This window comes from Gracilinanus agilis, chromosome 1 (genome assembly GCF_016433145.1).
Source record: "Gracilinanus agilis isolate LMUSP501 chromosome 1, AgileGrace, whole genome shotgun sequence".
Lineage (NCBI taxonomy): Eukaryota > Metazoa > Chordata > Mammalia > Didelphimorphia > Didelphidae > Gracilinanus > Gracilinanus agilis.
In genome coordinates, this window is record NC_058130.1 from 265,646,871 (window position 1) to 265,665,808 (window position 18,938).

General features: G+C 38.7%; 1 protein-coding gene across 1 annotated transcript; it reads left to right on the plus strand.

The window, feature by feature from the left end:
- The first annotated feature begins 630 nt into the window (after positions 1 to 630).
- On the plus strand, positions 631 to 1,919 carry LOC123231297 (cofilin-2-like). The gene has a single exon (XM_044657559.1). It carries the CDS (start codon positions 637 to 639, stop codon positions 1,135 to 1,137), a length of 501 nt encoding a protein of 166 aa, XP_044513494.1. The 5' UTR covers positions 631 to 636; the 3' UTR covers positions 1,138 to 1,919.
- Positions 1,920 to 18,938: the final 17,019 nt, after the last annotated feature.

The window sequence follows — 18,938 nt, forward strand, 5'->3', positions numbered from 1 at the left end:
TCATTTGTGTCACAATGAGGAGAACCATAGGTATGGGTAACATCTCTTCCAGCTACAGAATAGAGAGAAGCACAGTGTCACAATGGATTCTGGTTGTCTTCATTTATATGCTTATATACAATCTTTTCCCCATTGTCTCCCTTCTCCTTTGCCTCTTCCACTGCCTCCCTCTCTCACCATACATTCTGTTTTATGTGAAGAATATTTCTAATGGAGAGCAAACTGTTGCTTTTACTTTGGCTCTTGTGCCTTGGAAGCAATGCTTAGTATTGATAAGATGGGGGATAAATATATATAATATATAAATATAAATAGGGGAGGGACAACTAGGTAAATCAGAGATGGGACATCCTGGATTCAGATTTAACTTCAGACACTTCCTAGCTGTGTGACCCTGGGCAAGTCATTTAATCTCATTGCCTAGCCCTACCTCTCTTCTGCCTTGGAACCGATATACAGAATTGGTTATAAGATGGAAGGAAAGGGTTAAAAAAAAAAAAAACAGGCAGCCGCTCCCCCTACTCCTCCTCTTGTTGCTGCTCCTCCTCCTCTTCTCCTCCTCCTCTCTCCTCTTCTCCTCTCCCCAGTGCCACTGAGTGAGGATCCGCTGCCGCAGCTTTTTAGGTCCCGGGAACCATGGCTTCTGGAGTAACTGTGAATGATGAAGTAATCAAAGTTTTTAATGATATGAAAGTAAGGAAATCTTCTACACAAGAGGAGATCAAAAAAAGAAAGAAAGCTGTTCTCTTCTGTTTAAGTGATGACAAAAAACAAATAATTGTAGAGGAAGCAAAGCAGATCTTGGTGGGTGACATTGGTGATACAGTAGAGGACCCCTACACATCTTTTGTGAAGTTGCTACCTCTGAATGATTGCCAATATGCTTTGTATGATGCCACATACGAGACAAAAGAGTCTAAGAAAGAAGACCTAGTATTTATATTCTGGGCTCCTGAATGTGCACCTTTAAAAAGCAAGATGATTTATGCTAGTTCTAAAGATGCCATTAAAAAGAAATTTACAGGTATTAAACACGAGTGGCAAGTAAATGGCTTGGATGATATTAAGGATCGTTCAACGCTTGGAGAGAAATTGGGAGGCAATGTAGTAGTTTCACTTGAAGGAAGACCTTTATAAAATGACAGTGAAGTGCCATCCAGAAATAGCTTCCATTTCTGCAGCTCCATCATTTGGAATAGTGTTAGGTTTTTGCCCCCTACCAGACCTTCCCAGAAAACATAAAGAAGATGTCATTAATTTAAGCAGCCTACCAGTGATTGCCATTAGACTGTTTCATCCTGGTAGTTTTATGTAGAACCCAAGGAATGCCTTCACATCACATTTTAGCCAAAACAAATTGGCATTATATGCATCCCTTGCAGAGAACTAAGATGAAAATGATAATATGAATAGCTTAGAAACTGCAAAGGGTTAGCTAATTGAATGCCTTGAAAGTATGATCCACTGGTCAGATGCTAAACTTCATTTCAGTATTACTTAGAGTTGCACTTGATTGCAGTTCCTCAAGTTCTTGTGCTTTGTACACCTAACCTGCCTTTAACACCTATTATGACATGGCAGCATATATATGCATATATATATATATACACATACATATATGTATATGTGTAACTATGCATTGAAAGCACTTTTATAAGTTTGTTCCCCTCAAAAAGGAATGCCAATTAAGTTGTCATAACTGTCATCAAATTATTGTAGTACCTCAGTGTTCATTCCTGTTATCTACATATCTTCCTAAATGAAGTAGTTAATGCCTTTTTATTTTCCATTGAAAGTACACTACAGAACAGGAGTAGGAGTTAAGTGTTTACCATGTGAGTCTTGCAGCTCTAAAGATATTTTGAATAATGTAGTTATAATGGCAATTTCTGTATGAAAAAGAGCCTTAAATGGAACATTGTTTTTGAGATCAAACTCCCCACCCCCACAAAATTGGCCACGTTGCAATAAAACTTGTGGCTTATTACAAAAAAAAAAAAAAAAAAAAGGAGTTTTGGTTTAAGATTTTGCCCCTTTGGTATGTTTAATAGACTTTGGCAGAATTAAATCTATTTAAAATTTTATGAATATAATCATTTTTTTAAAGGAAAACCCATTTTCTCTCAGTAAAAAGTTGTTTCTCTAACTTAGAGTCATACACAGGACTTTTCATTTCCCATAAGCAAATAGATGATTGTCACTAGTCTGGTCATGTGCTCCTTTTCTCCTCTCCTGAAACCTAGCAGAATAAGAGATTTGCAAAAAATCTGGTGTTGCTTCATGGGCAACATGGCGTTTACATCCATTCAGCAACCTCCCAAGCAATGAATCATAGTCACAAGACAGAGTATGGAGTGAAGCTGCGTGCTTTAAATTATGTGACTGATATTGGATGTTCGGAGTGGATTGGGGGCGTCGGGGAAGAAGACAAATGAGAGCCTTTGTTGGCAATGGCGCATTCTCCTTACCTTTGGCAGGTTATTAGTAAATATTCAGGGTTTCCTGACTAGCTCATCTGACCAGGTCTTCTGCTAGTGTGCTAAGTGAGATGTCCTTCTGAGATCAACTTATCGTCCTGGAGCATTTGTAAATTTGCAACTTTCCTTTCTTTCCATTTTTTAAACCTTTCACTTCTGTCATAAAAAAATGATCAGAACTTAAAGAGGAAGGGAGCTGGGTGGCTCAGTGGATAGAGAGCCAGGTTTAGAAATGAGGGTCCTTAGTTCAAATCTGACCTCAGACATTTCCTTGCTTTGTGACCTATTCACTTAACACCCATTGCCTAGCCCTTACTGCTCTTTTGCCTTAGAAACAATACACAGTATTCATTCTAAGATGGAAGGTAAGAGTTTAAAAAAAACAAAACCTTGAAGGGTAAAACTCTGTACACGTGAATCCCTTAGTTTACGTATGTTTAAAAGACTTCTGCTTCCCTCCACACAAATCAGGGCATAAGCTACAATAAAAACAGGAAATTTTATATCACAGAAATAGGAAGACAATTTCTTTAAACATGTATGAAACAACAAAAATATTCCTTTGCTGGTATCTTCACAGTCTTCTCTTCTGTGTATTTATGTATGTATATATATATATATATGAGGAAACAATGTCATATATGTATACATATACATATATGACATTGTTTCCTCAAATAAATGCATCCCCATATTTAGTTCTTAGTTTTCTTCTAAGACAGGAAAGCAGTAAGGACTAGGCAATTGAGGTTAAGTGACTTGCCCAGAGTCACACAGCTAGAAAATATCTGAGGCCACATTTCAGCCCAGGACCTCCCAACTCCATGCCTGGCACTCTATCCACTGTGCAGCCTTTCAAAATCCCAGTCCTTCACCAATGCAATTAAAAGTTGCATTATTTAATTCCAGGATCTCCTTGTGTGACAGAAGAAAATTATTTTACCTTTCTCGGCCACAGTTTTCTCTCTCCAAAATGAAGAAACTGGACTAAAAGATCTCTAAGGTGTCTTTCAGCTTTATGTCTGTGGTCTCCTCTACCTATTCATTGATGTGAACTTCTCCAGCTCCAGTTTCCTCATTTGTAAAATTGAGATGATCCAAGATCCCTTCCAATCCTAATGATCTATGAAGTATCATTCCCCCCTCACAAAAAAAAAAAAGATCATTTGGCAGTCAGTCAACAAACATTTATTTTTTTTAATTTACTTAGAATATTTTTCCATCGTTACATAATTCATGATTTTTCCTACCCCTCTTCTCCCTCCTCCTCCTAGACCTGACAAGTAATTCCACTGGCTTATGCACATATCATTTCAACAAACATTTATTAAGTGCTTGCTTTGTGCCAAATTGGGCAGCTAGATGACACGGTGCATAGAGTGCCTGGTCTAGAGTCAGGAAGATTCCTTTTCTTGAGTTCAAATCTGGCATCAAACACGTATTAACTACATGACCCTGGACAAGTCACTTAATTCTATTTGTCTTCATTTCCTCGTCTGTAAAATGAGCTGGAGAAGGAAATAGCAAGCGACTCCACTTGTCTTTGCTAAAAAAAACTCCAAATTGGACAAACTGAAAAACAACTGAACAGCATGTGCCAGGCACTGTACTAAGCTCGAGGATATAAAGGCAAGAACAACTCACCTTAAGGAGTTCAAATGCCAGTGGGAGCGACCACATGTAAATATAATGATTTTGTAATGTAAATACAAATGTAATGTAAATATAAATAAATGTAAATATAATAATTGTATCCCTAATGCTATATTCAAATTCACACTGCATATTTTTCGGGAGATATTAAGAGAAATTAGAATCTCAAGAAGATATTTTTATCTGGACCCCCTCAAAAGATCAATACAGACTGGCAGAGCCATGTATTGAATTTTTCTCCCTATCAAGGTTGAGATGGAATGGGCTATCTAAAAATCTGAAATTCCTCTTTTGATTCCTTTCATAAATTCTCACCTTCCTTTAAAATGCATTATAGTCTTATTAAAAAAAGATTTGGGCTCTCAGCTATCCAGCAGGAGGGAGCCCAACACTGTTCCCCTTTGAACAAGAATGCAGCTGCCTAGTACAGCCAAGGTCAAACCCTTGGCAGGGCATTTTGCCCAGAATTAAAGTAAAATAATGAGGCTCAAAAAAATTGCTTAATACCATCAACGCTGAGAACTTCAGGGGCTTTCCGGCCTAACAAGATGTCCCAGGTTCCACTTAAAGGTAACATATATAGTTGATAGTTTAGCATAGGTTTTTATCTACACCTGGAGGCTTCTAAGGCTTTTGTTTTGACTATAGTAAAAATACTGCTCTCTGTAACTGTGGGAAACTTTCTTGGCCTTTTGGGGGAAGGGGATCTTTAATTTCCTTTATAATAAACTGGTGACTCCATTATACCTCAGAGCACTATGAGCTAACAAGCCGTGCTTCCAATCTGTTTCATTCTTTACATCCAACGACCACCCTAGACCACTCAGATAAGTCTCTGGTTATAGAGCAGGATCTCTATACATATTTCCATTGTTTCCATCTGGCTAGAAGCAGTTGCCATATATTACCCAATTATCACTTGAAATAGTGCTCATTTTAAAAAGTATAAGCAGATCACTTCACAGTATTCATTGCTTACAGTAATGAAACCTAGCTGTAAGCAGGATACATACAAGATAGATCCAAGAGGGAAGTGGAAAATGCTTCCTGCAAAAGGTTTGAGTGAATTTTGAAGAAAACCAGAGAAACCAAGATGCAGACATGAGGAAGGAAAACATTCCCAGCACAGGGCACAGCTAGGGCAAATATACAGCAGTAGGAAATAGGAGTTTTGTGTTGGAGGAAGAATAAGTTGGCCAATGTATAGCTGGATTGCAGAATTTTGCAGTGGGAAGTGTTGTGAGGAAGATTAGATTAGCTAGTGATTAGGTATTAAGTACATAGCGGGAAGGAGCTGGAGCTGAGAATTCCAGGATGGAATGAGGGAGGAGGAAGTGTGTCTGTGCCCTGAGTGAGGACTCAATGAGTGGTGGGCAAAAACTGTTGCCAGCCTGGGAGACCTCAGAGCAAAGGACATCTTGCATCCTGATTTACCCTGGGATCCTGTGTGGTGTGGCATCTAGCAAAAAAGGACAAGATCTACAGTGCCAAAGGAAGACAGAGAAGTTTGAAATCTGGTGGATAGTGCTTCAAGCAAAACCTTCTCTACTTGGTTCCTGAGACAGCCTTAGCTCCTGGCATCCAGAGATCATCAGTGGATTGCAGTGAGAATCCCAAAGCCACAAAAGCCCTAGCTGTTCTCAAGCCTGGCAGGATCCAGGTCCCAGACACCAAGAAACTCCATTTATAGCTCCTTGGGCACTGTTAGTTTAGATCACTTAGATAAGAGTAGAATAAGTCCTCCCATTGCCCTGTGGTTTTATCTTTTAGATTTTAAGTATAGAAATCCCTTTCCCACCTTTTAGTCAAACATAAAGCTGTTAAGTCTCTTTTACCTTGTTAGTCTGTTACTATACTCTGGCCTAGTGGAAGCTGATGACAGTTAAGATCAACTGCCATTCCTGTGGAACTCCAGTAAACTCTGGTCTCTCCACCCTGGTCCAGTCTCTCATAAATCCCAGAGTGTGATCCCACAAACCATTTAGTTTATTATAATATCCCTGGTGACCCCATTACCTTACATATATTTTCCCACAGAAGGAAAGCATGACCATATTGGAAAGGTAAGAAAGACCAAACTCTCAAGAGCTTTAGATGCCAACCTCAGGTCTTTAGATTTGATTCTATCTATTGTTTCATATAAATACTTTTAATCTGGGTAACCAACCATTGCTCTCATTGGCCCCAGAACCTCCAAATACCTGGAAATCATAAGGCTGCTTTCATTTGGATAGGTCCACTTCAGGTTACTTGCTTGCCTCTGTGAACTTGAAACAACAAACACAGAAGAAGCAAGAGCAAAAGCTGGGTTTGGGAATATGCCTTAGCTATCATGGCAGTATGGAGGTGAAGAGAGGCCAAGGATTCAGGCCAATTCAGTGGCTTGGTCAGTGAACCAGGAAGATAATGGAGCCACAATGGTGTCAGGAGACAGGGTGTCCCCACTCCTACCCATTAGGCCAGGCTAGATGTAAAAAGAGAGTATAGTGGCCCTTTCTTTCAGAGCCATTCCTTCTGACTCAGTGGGAAATCCTCTTTAATTCCAGGGAAGGAGGTAAGGGAAAAGAAAGAAGACCAAGGAACCACCTAAGGTTTGCTGCATCATCTCAAAATGGCAAGTCTGCCAGTGTGGACCCAGCCACATGTTTCCCTGGAAGTAGTCAAGGGAAAGGCCTAGCACTCCATGTTCTGTCCTCTAGACAAAATAGATGTTATTCACCTTTCCCCACTTCCACCCCTACTGTGTTAGAATTGACTGGATCCATACAGCCCATCAAGTTCAACCACTCATTAGTATGGACATCTCCTCTACACTATCAGTCATTCAGTTAACTAACATTTGTTAATGGTAGTTAGTTAGTTTATTACAATGAGCCAGGCACTGGATTCTGGATACATGATCAGCCACACTGTGCTTGAACATTTCCCTTAACGAAGTCATTCTCTCACAAGACAGCCCATTTTATTTTTGGACAGCTCTACTTATTGTGAAAATACTTCCTTGTTTTAAGCTGAAATATGTTTCCCAATGTAAAACTGAGGCACCGGGATGTTGAAATGTCATCTAAATGGTTTGTGGGTCCACATTGGGTTGAAGGAGAGACAGGACCAACCAGGATAGGGAGACCAGGGTTCACTGTTTTAACTGACACAGGAATGGCAGTTGGCCCAATGGTCACCCAACTCACCCTAGGCCAGGGTCTATGGAGCCAGCAGGCAAAGGTAAAAGTTTATACAGTTTAATTGAGAGTAACTAAATAAAGAATGGGATAGGGGATTCTACACTTGAAAACCTAAGGGGCAAACCACAGGGGGCAGGGAAGGACTTAACTACACTATCCTAATTGACCTAAGTCAGGCAGGGCCCAAAGGAGCAGTACTGGAGTCACAGGGAAGGCTCCCTCAAACCTGGTTCCAGCCAGGTTTGATCAGCACAGCTAATGGGCCTGAGGGTGACTTTGGGGCCTCACGGTAATCCAAGGATGATCACAGGATGCCAAGAGCCAAGGTGATCCAAGGTACCCAGGTAGAGAGAGTATGCTTATGATGCTGTCCACCAGATCCCAAACCTCTTCCCCACTTGGTGCAGCTCTGAAGGTCTTGTCCACTTGCTGAAAGCCTTCATCTCTCAGGATCCCAGGGAATCTGGATGCAGGTTTTCCTAACTCTGAGATCTCCCAGGGTTAGTAACAGTTATGTCCAACCACTGATGGAGTCTCTCTCAGAGCACAAGCACTACTTCCTGCTCCTTCATTCCATCTTGGAATTCTCCAGCCCTTCCTGCTAGGTTCAACACTATTACTAAATTAATTACTAAATAAACCCTCACAAAACCAATAATCTTCCCATGTAAATTCATCTTCTGCTTCATAAAGCTACGCAGAAGTCCAATTCCTTGTCCACATGATGACTTTTGAAATATTTGATTATTTAAAATATTTGAACATGGATGGCATATTCTCCACTAAGATCTACCTTCCTTAGGTTAAATATCTTACTTCTTTCAACACAACCTGGTAGGTCATGGTTTCTGGGGTTCATCATCATCCTTTTCTAAGCATGCTCAAGTTTGAGCATATCCTTAAAATGTAGCTCCCAGAACTTCATCCAATATTAGATTACTCCTATAAGTGGAATATATGACATATTCCTGAAGGATTAGCATGTCTGATATGAGGGCTTGATGAGCCCTTTTCAGGACTGCTTATCTACTTTTGGTGGTCATCTTTCATCCAACTCTCACCTGTAGCTCCAAAAAGCGAGAGTACACAGCAGCTACACCTCAGTAAACCATCTTGGCAGACAGGCTAAACTAGGTGAAGGGTACCCAATATGGGTTCTGTATCCCAAGCATGAGAAGACTTCCCTTGGTACAATAGGCAGATGAGAACAATTTGTTCCAAAAGTCATGAAGGCAAATGAAGCAGGTGCTATGGAGAGGTTAGAGCTTGGTCAGATGATGAAGCCACTAAGATCATCCAGTAGGTGATCACAGGTCCTGACTTTTGTCTTGCTACTGGTCTTCAGTGACTGGAGAAGAGAATGAGGCTGACAACTTTGTTCAACTCTGCCTCACTTAAATCCAATTCATGCACAAGTCAAGACTGTGATATCATTGTCCTGTTTGTAAATGAAGGACAAAAAATAACTCTTATGAAGCAGTTGAGATGCTGTTCAGAGAATTTTTTCCACATATCAGAGTCAACTAGTGCCATCTCCTAGAAAAAACTGTTCTCAAATGGAGAAATGGAAGGGGCATGAGATTGGTTTATAGTCTACCAGGTCAAAGAGAAGACAGAAAATGTTTTTCAAACGCAATTAATTGAACTGACCTATAGCCATGGGAGATTTCCAATAGCCACAGATCTGCTGGTAGCCTAATTTTATTCAGAAACATGTAGCTAATAGAGAATGACTATAGACTTAATTTTGAATAATGATAAAAGTAATAGAAACAGCATCATCTTGAAATTTTCTGTATGGTGGGCATTTTCAGGCTTGTACACCCTTTCACTAAAAGAGCTATAAGCAGAGCGAGGAAAATTGGAAGAACCAGTTTTTCCTCCTCTCATAAGTAAAAGATAGGGAGCACTCAACTGATCACTACAACTGAAACCCATTAGGTGGCAAAAGCAACAAGAGCATGAGGAAGAATTGGGGGGGGGGGGGTATAAAAAAATGAGGAGAGAAGAGGAAAGGAGAAATGAAGAAGGAAGGGTGAAAAAGAAGAAGGGAAGAACGGGGGGGGGGGGGAAAGCATAAGGAATAGGCAGAGGGAAAGTCAGGGGCAGGAGCAAGGGTGAACTGTCAGGAGCTATTAAGAGAAATTAGAATCTCAAGTAGATATTTTTATCTGGACCCCCTCAAAAGATCAATACAGACTGGCAGAGCCATGGATTATCTTTCCGTCCTAAATAGGGACGAGACAGGTGTGGGATATCTAAGATAAAAATCTGAGATTCCTCTTTTGATTCCTTTCATAATTCTCACCTTCCTTCAAAATACATTATAGTCTTATTGAAAAAGCTCTGGGCTTTCAGCACTCCAGCAGGAGGGGGGCTAACTCTGTTCCCCTTTGCCCAAGAACACAGATGGCTGGTACGGCTAAGGCCGAACCCTTGGCAGGGCATTTTGCCCAGAATTAAAGTAAAATAATGAGGCTCAAAAAATTGTTTAATACCATCAAGGCCGAGAAACTGACAGGGCTTTCCAACCTAACAGAGATGTCCCAGGCTCCACTTAAAGATAACACATGTAGTTGATAGTTTAGCATAGGTTTTTTGTCTACGCCTGAAGGCTTCTAAGGCTTTTGTTTTGACTATAGTAAAAATCTTGCTCTCTGTAACTGTGGGAAACTTTCTTGGGCTTTTGGGGGAAAGGGATCTTTAATTTCCTTTATAATAAAGTGGCTACTTCAGTATTTCTTGAAGTACAATGAGCTAACAAGCCGTGCTTCCAGTCTGTTTCATTCTTTGCGTTCAACGACCATCCAGGCCACTCAGATTAGTCTCTGGTTATAGAGTATCGATCTCTATAGTGAACCAAAGGCCAATGTGGAGTAATATCAGCATGTGGCCCTCACCAGTATATAAGGGTAGCTCTGAAATGAGGCCTATTTGTCATGATTATTTTGGGGAGGGAAAACACTACTCAAATCTTAGAACAGGCTGATAAATTTCAGAGAAATTTGAAAAAAGGGCAGCATGAGAAGTCTGCATTATCACCCTAAATATTTGCTTTGGCACCTGGCTCTATTCTGGCAGGGCTCAGCTGGAGGGACCATAGGTAAATTAAATAAGACGTCCAGACACATGGCCTGCTCCTGGAGGGTGGCCTATTAGTGTTAAACTCTCCAGAAGTCAGGAAAGGAAGTTCAGCTTTTTCCACTCACCAATCCAAAGTCCAAAGACAGAAGATCCCAGAGCAGTCTTATCAAATGCTAGAGTCCCAGGGCCACACAGAAGAAGATGATCTTCCACCAGCCTCCATACCCTTGAAAGAACTAGAAAACTTCCTTTACAGGTAGTTGTAGCCACTTTTAAAGACCCTTCTTTACATCACTTCCTGTGCCTTCCTCCACTTTACAAGGACCAATTGCAATCTATGACTTTGCTTAGGACTGCCCAGGAGGCAGTAAGTTGTTTCTGAGGTGTCACCCACTTTAGCATGTGTGTTGTGGACCTCCCCCACTTAGGTATTAAGTAGGGTGTATATCCTCCTGGTTATTAAATTTAAAAGTAAGCAAGAATAGTTATTCCCTTCTTCATATAACCATGGGTCAAAGTACCCAAGTAGAGGCTCATGATCTAGATAATACTAGATCCTAGTACTAGATACATGATAATGAGAAATCAACAAACCTCTCTCCCCCAACCCCTTAACTCTGAGGGGAGATATAGTAGGAGAGCTCTGAGGATGTGACCTGAGGATATGTCCATGTACCTGGTCTTTGAGAATAGCCTTTCATCATTTGGAATACTGCCTGTCTTCCTCTGACCAATTGTTGATAACTGTAATCTGAATTAATATTCCAATTTGGCTTAGATAAAGGCCAATCAGGGATCCTATCATTTTCACTGGCGTCAACAATGATTTTATGTTTTTCCCTTTTTGTAAGCAATTCATCTAAAAAAATATGAAAATCACTGTAGCTGGCATTAAATTGTTTGATTATTTTTTGGAACTTCTTTATAACTGTTCTTGGTTCCTCCTCAAAAGATGGAGTTTCCTTTTTAATATTGTCTATGTCACTTTAGGCAAAGCCCTTATGCTGTTTAACATTAACTAATTCATGGTCAGGGGTCATCATTGGAATCTCTCTCAAAGGGAAAAAAGTGCCCACATTCTTCTCTAATTCTACCATTATTCTCTGTCTCATATTTGTGTATCATGAACTCCAGGTAATTCACCATTATGGTTAATTTGTTAAAACTCATTTGCTGTAGTTTTAATTCTTTAAATTGGTTGAAGATGTAGGAGAGTACCATCTTTACCAGTAAGAATAACAGTATTATGGGGCAGCTGGGTAGCTCAGTGGAGTGAGAGTCAGGCCTAGAGACAGGAGGTCCTAGGTTCAAACTCGGCCTCAGCCACTTCCCAGCTGTGTGACCCTGGGCAAGACACTTGACCCCCATTGCCCACCCTTACCACTCTTCTACCTATAAGACAATACACCGAAATTAAGGGTTTAAAAAAAAAAGAATAACAGTATTACACCCACTACTAATAGAATAGAGCTCAAAAAATCTAATAACTTAATCGTAAGTAGTCTTATCACACAATTATGGAATGATATTCTCCTAATATGATAAGGAATAGTAGAGTAAAAGAATTTGGGTAAACCTCCCAAGTACATGGTGTTGTAAAACCACATTGTTCACTGAATCTACTGCTTGTAAAAATAGACTTCTAGGCTGTGGATGTGGCTAACTGGCTCTTTAATGCTCTCTAAGATGACAGTAAAGGAAAAAAAATGCCTTTTTAAAAGTCTTGAATGTACCTGTTGTGGATACTAATATCAATTCTTTAGACCCTGTCTCTGTTTAGCTTGCCAAGAAATGTTAATTGTAATCCATTCCTAAGAATTTTGCAAATAGGAACAGCCAGGAATGTTAATATAGGAATGTTAACTGGGGGAAATTGGATATAGTATCTTTTACTGTTTGTAGTCAATTAGGCAGGTACCTATACTTTGAGCTGAGAGTAAAAATATTTGGAGGCAGTTTATAAAACCAAAAATCTTTATTTAATAAGTATTAAGGAAAAAGTTTGAGGAAAGGTAAGGAAAAGTAATGAAGGTTGAGGATTGGGATTGATTCCCTAAATCTAAAAGGGGACCTAAACTTTTCCCCACTCCCTTCTACTTCCTGAGAATTTACTTCCTGCTCAAGTTTCCTTGAGCCTTCTTATCACTCCTTAATCTATGTTAATTCCCAGGGTCTATACTAAATAACCTATTCTGTTTACTAATCCTCATAATTATAAACAAGTTACTGCCTATGTATGTCTCTAAATTTGCCAACTACCACTCTTTACACCAAATCAGGATTCTGCTCCTATGTGATTAAGAGAACAGTTGTGCCTTCCAGAAAAATAAATTTAGAAAGAGAGGACTTGGAGGGGAAAGATAAGGAGTTCAGTTTTGGACATACTGAGTTTAAAATGCCTACTGGACATTTCAGTTTAAGATTTCAAAATGTACCTTAAAATTGGAAATTAGAGATAGTGTGCAAAGTTAGAGCTGGACAAGTACATATAAGATTCATCAAAATAAAAAATGCTATTGGAAACCATGGGAGCTAATGAAATTGCCAAGCAAAATTCTAGAGAGAGAAGAGAAAAGAGATCATTAATGAACCCTGGGAGATACTCACAGTTAATAAGAGTTACCTGGATAAAGATCCAACCAAAGAGACTGGCAAGAGATGATCAAACAGTAAGCAGAGAACTAGGAGAGAACAGTGTCACTAAAACCTAGAGAGAAGAGAGTACCAAAAAGAGGAGAGTGACCAACAGTGTCAAGGCTGAAGAGAGATCAAGGAAAAGGAGGAGAACTGAGAAATGCTGCTAAAAGCTCCTTACTTACTTTGGAGAGAACCAAAGGCTAAAGATAGAAAGATGGTTGAAACATAGTTCTAGGAGTTTATTATCTAAATGGGGGAGCAGACATTCAAATAACTATGTTCAAAAACCTCTTGTTCTTCAGTCATTTTTCAGTCATATCCAAATCTTTGTGACCCCATTTGTGTTTTTCTTGGCAAAGATACTAGAGTGGCTTACCATTTCCTTCTGTAACTCATTTTACAAATGAGGAAACTGAGGCAAACAGGATTAAATGATTTGCCCATGATCACATGGCCATTAAGTGTCTGAGGCTGGATTTGAACTAAGGGAGGAGTTTAAACCTCGTGTGTTTTCCACTCTGCCATTTAGCTGCCCAGTAACATACCTAGCTCAACATGGTAGCATAAGTTAGAGATAATCACTAAAGATTTGGGAAACCTGTGACTGAGGACCCTGTATCAGGTGCTGGGGATTGAAAGATAAATTGGGTTGCCCCTTTCCTCGAGGATGCAGCCTGAAATGAAGATATAGACAGGCATGAAGAAAAGTTTAAAATACTTACAAAATAAATGCATACAAGGCAATTTTGAAATAACATGGGAGTATGGAGAAATCTAACAACTAGGGAGATCAGGGCATGGTGATAAGTGGGCTCAGATCTGAAAGGAAGTAGATTTTCTAAAGAGCAGAGGTGAGGAGACATTCCAGGCATGAAGGACACTATGTACAAAGGCAAGAATAGAGCAGATATAATATTTAATGCAGAGAACAGCAAGAAGGTCACTTTGATCTGAACATAACATACACAAATAACAAGTAAGCAGTCTGGGAAAATAGTTAGAGGCCAGATTGTTGGAGGGCTTTAAATGCCAGTATTTTATCTTATTGGGATGGGGAGCTATGGAAGCTTCAGGGAAGAGACAGGGCTAGGATATTCTCTTTACAAATATGAAATTGGCAGCTATGTGGAAGATATATAAAGATAAAGAATAATAAGATAAAACAGATATTAAAAAATAATAGATGTGAGAAATTGGAAGCAGGTATACCAATTTTAGGAGACAGTTAAAGTTCAGCTCTGAACCCACATCTCTATTTGTATTTAAAACCACTTCAAACCCACATTGAAGACTTTGCCTCAAAATTCTGTTCCTCTTACTTCTCTTATTTCTGTCATTGTCATTCACTCAGTATTTCATATTCAAAATCTTGGTTTAACATGTGATCTTTGATTTTTCTCTCTCCCTTACCTTCCACATCTTGTTGGTTTAATGCTATTAACTGCACTCCTGCAGAAATTCTTCCATTATTTCCTCCTTGCTAGTTGCTTTGTTATCACTGATAATTTTCCCTATGTTCAAGTCATGCCATTTCTCTACTTAAATTTTGGTGATTCCCAATTACTTAGGAAATATAATTACTTATAGATTTTTTTAATCTAAAAGAGACCTTAAAGATTATCTTTTCTTGCTGGAGTTTGTCATTCTTGAATGGGCACCCAACCCAGACTGAAAGTTAATCTCTAACCCCTACATCAGTTTTAAAAGACAGAACTTTATATTCGATCCTGTGGGTAAATTGGCAGTCATTAGGATTTATCAAATAATGGGATGATATGATCAGACCTACATTTCAGCAAAATCAGTTTGACAGCTTGAATTGAGGATGGACTGGAGTGGGAAGAGAGTTGAGCAGAGAGCCCATCAGGTAGTATATTTATACTAGCATGGTGGCAGTGTCAGAAGAAAGAAGAGGTCATATATAAGAGATGTTATTGAGGGAGAATTCATAGAGTTTGACATGTGATATCAAAGTACAGAATTGAGGTTTCCAGCTTGGGGGAGTGAAAGAATGGTACCCTTGATGGTAATAGAGGAGTTAGCAAGAGGGAAAGAAGAAAGTTTGGAAAAAAAGGTAATATGTTCAGTTTTGGACATGTTGAATTGAATATATCTATGGGATCCAGTTCAAGATGTTTAAAAGGCAGTTGGAACTGCAAGGCTGGAAGTTAAGAGAAAGATTAGGTCTAGACAATTTGATTGGAGAGTCATCTGTGAAGTAGCTTACTTCAAAAAGTGAGTCTGGACACCCAAAAGTAGTGGAACCAATATTTACTTATTAATCAATTGATTAATAATAAGTACCTAACTGGCCTGGGCAACTTTCCTAGTGAAAGTTCCCCAAACTAAAATTAGATATTTGTTTGGGTTACAATGAGCAAGAGGTAAAAAGGCAAAATGAGCTTATACAATGCTGAGAAAGATATATGGCTTTAAAATTTACAATGAGTGAAATGTAGCCTTAATGACTGGGGCAGAATGACCAGGGCAAGCAAGCCTTATCCTACAGAAGCCAAAGTGCAATTAGCAGGAGAGGAAAGCACATTCCTTTGTATATGTTATCCTATACCTGATTTATCCCTTCTTTGAGGGGCCATCCTCTGGTTATGCTGACCATCTGTTGCTATTGTAATAGGTATAGGCTTAAAAAGTATAAAAGCAGATTTTTGCAAGCATATTAGGGAAAACCTTTGCTGGAAGTCATGGACATTTTCCTCAAGTCCTTAGCCAAGCTGTCAACCTGGCAAAAGCCAGGTTGGATAAGGAACTTTCCCTTTTGACTCCAGGCCTGGTCAGTTAGACATAGTTTCACCTCACCCCCTCTCCTATCCTTTCAAATTACAATTAAACTGTTTTCCCTCTTTGTTTTATTCATACTTTAAAGTTCTCATAGTGAGTGTATTTGTTAAACTCTGTGTTTATCCCTGGCTAGGTGGATCAGTGTGACAGGTAAGGTCCATCTGTCACTCCTGTCAACTGCCATTCCCCAAACAGCTAAACCCAGTTTCCCTAATCCGTTTGGTCCCAGACTATTGTCCATTCCTGTCTCCTACTCACCCTACTGAACCCAGATAAAGATATAAGTTAACCCCAGTTTTTACCATAAGAATTTGGACACACAGGGCCAGACTGGAAGCCAGAGGGTTCTGAACATTCTGTGAGGGAGGATAGCCATTGGCTGTGGTCTGAAAGTTCCGAGCCAGTGGTAAACTACTCAAAACTGCTTACCCTCACCCAGTTCATTGATAAAATCCCTGAGTGAAGCCAATTTACTATCAAGGCTGAAATAGTCACAGAGAAAGGGTTTTCCCCCATTTTTTTTTTTGCCTTTTACTGTTTGCATTATCCTGTTTGATTGTAAATTGGTGTTGTTGTGGGAATATTGTTGTATTTATATTAGATATTAGTCTTCATTCTTTCATTGTGGCTAATAACACAACTGTATCGCTGTACCACTGGTCTTTTGTGTCAGTGTTTGGGAAAATGGTAATTGAAAACTGTATTGATTATTTGCTATTGGGGTAATGGCAAGGGATATTGTTTATCCCATACCTGTGGTTTAAGATCATACCCAGGTATTGCAGAGTTATATTGAATTTTGAGGTAGCCCAACCTGTTCTTACCATAACTATTCTGGATATTATAGCACACACGCACTGATTATTGTTTTAACTGGTTACATCATATACAAAATAAGATGGATATTTTTCCGTGTTAATTATCGTTGTAAGATTGTGGTTACCTGGTGATTTAAAGATTCAGAGATGAAGCAATTGTTAAAGTTAATGCAAGTTAACATAGACAATTTGGAGATGTATATGCAAACTGGTGGTGCCTATCTTCATGCTCCTGGTAATAATAAATATGGTAATGATGGTAAGGAGGGTAAAGGTGTTTAATCTGAACTTTCTAAGGCAGAATTGGAACAAAAAGCATTAAATAAGGGGGACAAACTGGTTAACCTTTTCCCTCTACACAACCTTCTGGTGGTGAGGGATGATGGGATTTTTTTCATGTGAGACAGCATACTAAATTTAGGACTGAGGATGTGGAGAACTTGAAAAGGAAAATCCCAAATTTTCATGATGATGCTGGCAAATTTGTTAAAATCTTTCATGCATTTGTTAAAGCACATGACCTGGATTTTGAGGACTGTTGGTAAGTTCTAGGGCAGATCTTGTCTAATCATGATAGAAACAAGTTTGTGGAAGAGACTAGAAATACTGAAGGTATGACACCATGGCTGGTAACCTGGGAGGAGCTGGATCTAAATTCAGTTCCTATTTACAGAATGCTCAAACAGGCAAGAAAATCACTAATCAAGGTTATGGAGAAAAATTCAAGGCACCTTAATGCTTGGTCTAAGTTTGAGAAAGTTAGACCAATCAGGAGACACCAGCTACATTTTTAGATCGAAACATCAAAACTGTAGAAATTTACTTAGGCCTAAATGTCCTGGAAGATACCACTGTTGAGCATGTTAAGCGTGTATTTGTGGAAAAAACAGTTCCCTAGGTGAAGAAGTTTTTCAATGAGAATTATCCAGATTGGGAACTTCTGAGCCTGGATGAACTGAAACAAAAGGCTACCTATGTTTTTGCTCAGAAGAAGGACAAAGGGAATGATGAAAAGGATACAGTGATTGAGAGCCTCAAGAAACAACTTAGAGAGGCTAATAGTAGGGTAAATGAGAAAGAAATCGGTGAGATAAAAGCAGTGGCAGTGTTGAGGGCTTCTGAGAGGAAAAATAATACTAACAACTATAAAAATAATGTCAATGTAAACACAAGATACCAAAGACAGCAAACATGTTATATATGTGGCCAAATTGGACATTTTGCCAGAGAATGTAGGTTTAGAAGAAGATCTTATGGGCAGAGGTACAATAATAATAATGGATTTAACCAATTTAATAATAATTATGGATATAGGGAAAATAATTGGAATAATGGATTTAATTATGGAAATAGCCAGCAAAATGCATTCCAGTGCCAAAATGCCTGCTGCCAGGGTGTTCAAGCTCCTAATATAGCAACCATGCAGGATTACATAAAGGCCGTAGTATAACCAAAGTACAGTCACATTGTCTAGAATGTTAATCATGGTACCCTGAATGGAGGGACAGCTTCATTATGAAGGTGTGCCCAAAATTCAGAAGTAATTAATCAAGGTTATGGGAGTTAGGTGAATATTGATGAAACTGTATGTGTTAAAGATAAAAATAATGTAATTGTGGATAATAAAAATGGTGTACTTGGTGTTGCTTTGCTTTGATTAATTAATTAATTAATTGGATTTAAATTCAATTTAATTGGTGATGATAAGAATTTAATTAATGATGGTGATGAGTTGATCAGTTAGTGATAATTTAAATGGAATAAATGATAGTTTAATCAATGTGAATGATAATTTGAAAAGAATTAATAATAATTTGAATGGTATTAATGTTAAATTATCTGAATTAACTACTGGTAATAGTGTAAATTTTAATTTAACCAATGTTAATGGTAATTTACCCACTGATAATAGTAGTTTAACTAGTTTAACTAGTGTTTGTAATAATTAAAATTAATGATGGTTTATATGGTGTTGATAATAATTTGATTAGTGTTGTAAATAATCGTGAGGAAAAGAAAAATAGTGTTGTAAATGGCATTAGAAATTCTAGTAATTGTGTAATTAAGAAGCATAATGGAAATTGTGATTTGATTAAAAATAATTTGATTGTAAATAGAACAATGATACCAGAATAGAGGTGAAAAGGACCAAAGGTGCAAAATCCTGGGAAAATTCTGTAATTCAAGACAATGTTAACTCGGATGGACAGGAAACAGCTGAGCTTTGTTCTGACGTTACTATTTTAGCTCCTGTGTTGGAAACTTTCCAACCTCCTAATAGCACAGAA

Excerpts from the sequence above, each read along its gene's own strand:
- LOC123231297 (XM_044657559.1), top strand. The coding sequence starts at position 637 with ATGGCTTCTGGAGTAACTGTGAATGATGAAGTAATCAAAGTTTTTAAT.